This window comes from Pseudonaja textilis, chromosome 1 (assembly GCF_049901715.1).
Source record: "Pseudonaja textilis isolate UNSWEBS1 chromosome 1, rPseTex1.2, whole genome shotgun sequence".
Taxonomy (NCBI): domain Eukaryota; kingdom Metazoa; phylum Chordata; class Lepidosauria; order Squamata; family Elapidae; genus Pseudonaja; species Pseudonaja textilis.
The window spans coordinates 225,812,798-225,819,219 of record NC_141990.1 but is presented as its reverse complement, the minus strand read 5'-3'; the positions used below and the strand labels follow the sequence as shown (position 1 = coordinate 225,819,219).

Below are 6,422 nucleotides of genomic sequence, written 5' to 3'. Positions count from 1 at the left end.
CTATCTAACTTCCTAGTAAGAAGATGGGGCCTAAATTCTTAGGTCCATTCCTGATTTCAAAAATAATCAATCCAGTCACAATCCAATTAAGTCTTCCCCGGCTATTGGGAAAAATTCACCCAGTGTTCCATAGTAGTTTATTAAAACCAGCTGTTACATCAATGATAAGACCAATACCAATTGCTCCCCCTAAACCTTTAATCATACAGGGTGAAACACATTATGAAATCAAGAAAATCCTCGATTCCAGATTACACCAAGGACAGTTACAATATTTGGTATTATGGAAGGGTTGCCCAGTATCAGATGCTACTTGGGTAAAATGTTGAGATGTACATGCAGATAGATTGATTAACCAATTCCATGAGGAATTCCCCAACAAACCAAAGGGTCCTCTTGGAGTGGGGAGAGGGGGTTAAGAACATCGCATTAATCCCCAGTTGTGTTTTGTTTCTTATTTTCTTATAAGAGATGAACTTTTCAAGGGGGGACACCTGTCAGCTATGGAATTTATAGCTACCACATAATTGGAGAAAGTGGGAGGGAGTGATGTTAATTGAGTAGCTCTTAGTAGACAAAATATAATTATTTTGATAATTCAAGGTTATACTGTGTGGCGCAGAAAGAATTAGAACTTACTTTGGGATTGGTTCATGTGATGTGGTGATGAGGGAAAAGGGGATGGTTTGTAGGTTGGGACTTTGTGAGGAAGCCGGGAAGCTTTTAGTTCCGGAATTCCACAGAATGTGCCAGGTGCTATTCTAATAAAAGTACTTTGAGATGACGTGTGTCTTGGAGTTACTGACAGGAATGGATTTTCCCTGGAAACGCTGACACTGGGCTCTGCATAGATTATGTTGACACACAGAATTTTCAAGCATCCAGATAGTCCACCCATCCATGAGTTTCTTGTTTTCTTGATCTTACCATATTGTTATTATAGTTGGTGAGTCTTTTCTCCCTTATTGACAAAATTGTCCCATTTCTTCTGAGGCAGCATTATTCTTCTCAAGGACCTGTTCATTGCCTCTTTTAACTCTTTGCTCCTCATGCTGTAAATAAGGGGGTTTAATACAGGTGTGACAAAAGTGTAGAAGACAGACACCACACGAACTTGAGTGGCTGACAAGTAGGAAGCAGGGCACAGGTATATTAAATTGCTACAGCTATACTGTATAAGGACAACCATTATATGGGAGGAACAAGTAGAGAGGGCTCGTTGACGCCCCAAGGCAGAAGGGATGCGAAGGATGGTTATTGTGATGAAGACATAGGACGTGCAAATGAGTGCAAAGGGGACAGTCAAGATAATAGCACTTGTAATAAAAAGGCCAAGTTGTTGGGCATGGGTGTCTCCACATGCCACTTTCATTAGAGCAGGAAAATCACAGAAAAAATTTCTGATTGCCATATTATTGTCACAAAAAGTCAGAGTCAGTATGAGGAGACACAACTGGAAAGACAAGAACCCACACATGGCCCATGTCCCAACCATAAGACTCATACACATTCTCCAGGTCATAATGAGAGGGTAGCTTAGTGGGCGGCATATTGCCACATATCGATCATAAGCCATGATAGCCAGCAGGATGCAATCTGAGCCCCCCAGCAAGATAAACAAAAAAAGTTGGGTGCCACACCCACTCAAAGAAATGGAGATCCTTCTCACTGAAGCGAGATTAGCCAAAGTTAAGGGGGCAATGGTACAAGAGTAGGCGATCTCCAGAAATGCCAGGTTAGCCAAGAAAAAATACATTGGGGTATGGAGAGAGCTTACAGTGCAAATGATGAAAGCAACGGACACATTCCCAATTAGGCTGAGCAAGTAGAGAATCAGAAAAGTCCAGAAGATCAGCCACTTCATCTCTGGGATGGTTGTAAATGGTTGGAAATAAAATTGTGGATTCACAGTCTGATTTTCAGTCTTCATTTGAGTCCTATAGTCTCTTAAAAGGAGAAACAACAAAAAAGTATGAAAATGACATCTTTGGAAATTAAAGTTGAACTTAAGACATTTATCAAGAGATAATTAAAGTGCAAATATCTCTATCTATCTATCTATCTATCTATCTATCGTATATTAGACTATTCTGCTGTACTTTATGTTGGCTGAGAGGTAGTCATTCTTTATTAAATACTTCACCAACTACTATTTCTGGGACAAGGTAACATGGCAAACATTTTAAAGGTAAATTTGATTCCACAGGTATGTATTTTAGATAACTCTTCTTTTATTGGGTAAGCAGAACATTTTGATCAGGCATTAAGAGGGCAATAATAATTATTTTTATTGCTAAATTAGTAGCATTGGACTGGCTTCCTGGCTTATTCCATTTATAAAAGTTTTGCTTTAGGAATAATCAAAGCACATACAATTACTTTATCATATGTAGCCTTGGATAATGAAGTTACTGAATAGGAGATATTTTCATTCCTTACCTCTATTTTTAGAAACATAACATCAGCTTCTGCTTTCTTTTCTTTGCAGATTCTGGTTCTGAAGTCTTCTTAAGCAGTCCTGGGGGGGGATCTCTTTACTTTTGAGGGATTTTCCCCTTAAAGCTGCCATCAGCAACTTGGCATGTTATTACCTGATTATTGCTGATCACAGAATGAAAATAGCTTTGTTTGTACACACAATATTCTTATCACACTTTATGCCAGGATTTGTCATACATTATAGATTGGCCATGTTTGATTAAATAGAATGTATCTCTGATAAGAGAGTGTCCTTTGTTTAATATGTTGCCTATTAAAGAACTTCCAAAATGGATCTTTATTCGTTTTCAGCATTCATAACAATCATTTGCAACAATGCAGCATGTGTTTATTGATTTTCCAAAATGTTATCATGAGCTCTAATTCCAAATGCTCAAAGCAATAATCAAAAGAACGAGCTGCCATCTGTCTTTACTAAATTTTGTGGATTTATCCACAAAAAGCAATCCCACAATAAAAATATTGTAACAAGATAAAACATATAAAAATGTGACAATGCAAATAGGTGAGGTTTCATTTATGAAAAACAGGGGAGTATAGATATTAATTAGTTCTACATAGTTTCTCACCAAGGAAACTGGCAGTTCATTTTTAGTCCTTTTCCCAATCAGGTTATGAACCGTTTGTGTGTAACCTTTTAAATTCAATTTCTGGTCAGCCAGAGCTTTACTGGTCTGGACATCGACACAAAATACTCCATGGAGAATCTTATCATGTAGAAAGTTTTCAGTGAAAACATTTCAGATGGATTACCTTACTCCTCTTTGTTCTATATAACCACAAAGCAATCAGTTCTTGCAAATTCTAATTCCGACTGGAATTAAAGTAATGAATATTGTTTTACCTAATGTTGCATTTAAAGATTAAATATAATCTTGAAATTAGTTCCAAATCTGGCAATACGTATCTTTAAGTCCAAGTTTTCCAAATAATATCTCTGATAATAATTTGAATAACCTTTTATACAATTTGCAGAAGTAGTTAACAAAAAATCTCTTGGGTTTGAAGGATGATACAATTAGGAAAGTTTTTAAGTAGGTTATACTTTTTTTCCTTTGTAGGCAGTTACTTTCATTAGAGTATGCTTTGGAGACTTGTTAAAGTAAAGAAGTCTCTTATGTAAAGCTTCCTCCATTCAAGACAATAAGGCCAACTCAACTGTTGTGCTTCATGGGCAGAAGTGAAAGGCACATTAAATTTGTTGATTGCAATCTGCCCAGAGTTCAGTACAATATGGGCAGCTATATAAATGTTACACATAAATAAAATTACTCTACTCTAATAACTACACCTTGTATATTATAAGATCCTGGCTGGATTTCTTTTTAATGGCTTCCTTAGTACTTGCAATCAACATATTTATTAGAAAGCTGTATCTTTAAATCTCTACCTGCAAGCTTATTTATTTATTTATTTATTTGATTTGTCAATCACTTACAAGTTAATAGGTGTAAGTATAAATATACTTCTAGTTTCCTTGGTAAGAAGTCTAACAGTCCTTCTGCTTTGCTTAAAGATTGGGCCTTGTCTAATCCTTTTCCGAATCAGTATGCCTAAATTCAAACACTACTCCAGTTATTTGATAGATGCGCTTGAAAGTCCTGAAAATACACGTCCAGCTCTATGGCTGTAACAGTGCAAAATTATTCAACGGATTAAATCTGTGTTTCTCAACCTTGGTGACTTTGAGATGATTTTAAGATGACTACATAAGTTTGAGCCAGCAATGTGCTGCCGCTGCCCAAAAAGCCAGTGCAGTCTTGGGCTGCGTGAATAGAGGGATAGCATCAAGAACACGAGAAATGATAATGCCACTTTACACTGCATTAGTGAGGCCACACTTGGAAAATTTCATTCAGTTCTGATCACCATCATACAAAAAAGGCACTGAGACCTATGTGTGCAGAGAAGAGCAACGAAGATGGTAAAAAGGTCTGGAAGTCTAAATTGTATGATGAATGGTTAAGGAAGGAAGGAATGTCTAGCCTATTGAAGAGAAGGATTGGGGGGACATGATACCTGTCCAGAGGTGGTATTCAGCAGGTTCTGACCAGTTCTGGAGAACTGGTAGTGGAAATTTTGAGTAGTTTGGAGAACCGGCAAATACCACCTCTGACTGGAGATTTTACAGTATCCTTCCCCTGCCACACCCACCAAGCCACGCCCACAGAACCAGCAGTAAAAAAAAAAATGAATCCCACCACTGTACCTGTCTTCCAATATTTGAGGGGTTATCACAGGGAAGAAGTGATTGACTTTTTCTGTAAAGCAAGAGGAGGCAGGACCAGAAATAAGGCAGAAGCATATTAAATTAAACCTAGAACTAAGGAGAAATTTTCTGACACTGACAAAATAATAATAGGCATGAGAATGTTCAAATGAAATAGAGTGGAAGCACGGTCATAGACCTGCATAAATGTGAGAATGTTAAAAATATGCTAAAGATTCAGGTGTATAACTGCACAAATGCTGGTATAACTGCACAAATGTTAATATATACATGCCATTTAATCTTATGCAGTGATTGGAAGACTTAATGTGTCTGGGCCTGTGGAGTGGAATAATGCTGCCCCTGTTTTGTTATACGAAGCAAAGAAAAATTAATGCAAAAACTACTGAAGGATTATCATGTTTGATAGAATTCTGATTGAAACGCCATGAGCGGTAGCAAAGAGGAAAGTTTGGAAAGTGTGGGTGCCATAAAGATGTTTGATCTTATGGTAGGTTATATTAATGTGTTTATTTTTTGTATAAGACTAGTATTTCTATATGTCTCTATGACAGGCCTTTAAAGGAGATCGTGCCCAAGGATATATGCCGCTATATCTCCTTATCTCTTCCGGCTCTAAATGCAGGATCTGCTTATTAAAATAACACTTAGGGGCTTAGCTGAATGTGCATATTAAAGCTGCTGTGCCCCCTTTCTATAAATGTGTCTGTAATATTTCCACACCCTGAAAGAAATCTACCTCTCACTTTTGGGACTGTCTTGTATCCTTATTAGTTGTGATTTCTTTCCTTCTCTTCTTTCTTCCTTCCTTCTTTCTTTAGTTTGGCATCTCCTGGGAGAGTGTGTGCATGCTCAAAATGCCTTTGGTCAGATGCTGTATAAGATCTATATAAGCTTAAGGCTTTTGCTCTTGATATTTTCTGGTTCAAGAAAGAGAAGGAGTTTTAAATTGTTTTTGCTTTTATCAACTGAATACCAAACGTAAGGGGGGAAATACCCACTAAGAGCTGTGAAGCAAAAAGGCAACACAAAACAACTGCTAGTCCCAAAAGCCATACCACAGATATGAAGCAATCCATAAACTTTTTACATATTCATTTCAATAAAAGGTAACCATATTTCCTTATAGGCTGAATATAGAGGGAAGTGGATGTATTAAATATGTAAAACAAAAGCAGAGACAATGAGGAATACTAGGGTATTGAATGAACGTGGATTGACTACAGTAGTGACTGGCCATTACAAAAGAAGTATGTTGTGGAGGTTTAATCCAACAAAAAGAATGAATAGGGAATGAATCAGGAAACAAGCTTATGAAAGAAAACCAGATGGGTTAAGAGAAAGACAAGGGGAGCTGCAAATCCACCACAATTCTATCTCCTTGATCAGTTAGAAGGCTTAAATCCAGGAAGTCCCTCTCTGGAACTCGCTCAACAACTTTGACATCAACACACAGCGGAAAGCCAAATGGGCTGCTGAACGCCTAGGTACAGGCAGTTACATAGATGACCCTACACAAAAGGTGCCAGGTTTTGACCTTCCTCGCCAGCATTGGTCAACTCTGAACAGGGTTCGTACCCAATGTAGTATCTACCAGGACATTGTTTAAGAGGGGTCTTGTCTCTACCACTCAGTGCGACCCTCGACAAAATATCCATCATGTTGTTTCCAAATGTCCATCATGAGCTTTTTA

General features: G+C 37.7%; 1 protein-coding gene across 1 annotated transcript; it reads right to left on the bottom strand.

Moving 5' to 3' along the window:
• Positions 1-937: 937 nt before the first annotated feature.
• LOC113454239 (olfactory receptor 10V1-like) lies at positions 938-1,930 on the bottom strand. Its single transcript, XM_026725633.2, has one exon. It carries the CDS (start codon positions 1,928-1,930, stop codon positions 938-940), a length of 993 nt encoding a protein of 330 aa, XP_026581418.2.
• Positions 1,931-6,422: the final 4,492 nt, after the last annotated feature.

Bases quoted from the DNA above. Each gene is read 5' to 3' on its own strand.
- LOC113454239 (XM_026725633.2), bottom strand. From the start codon at position 1,930: ATGAAGACTGAAAATCAGACTGTGAATCCACAATTTTATTTCCAACCA.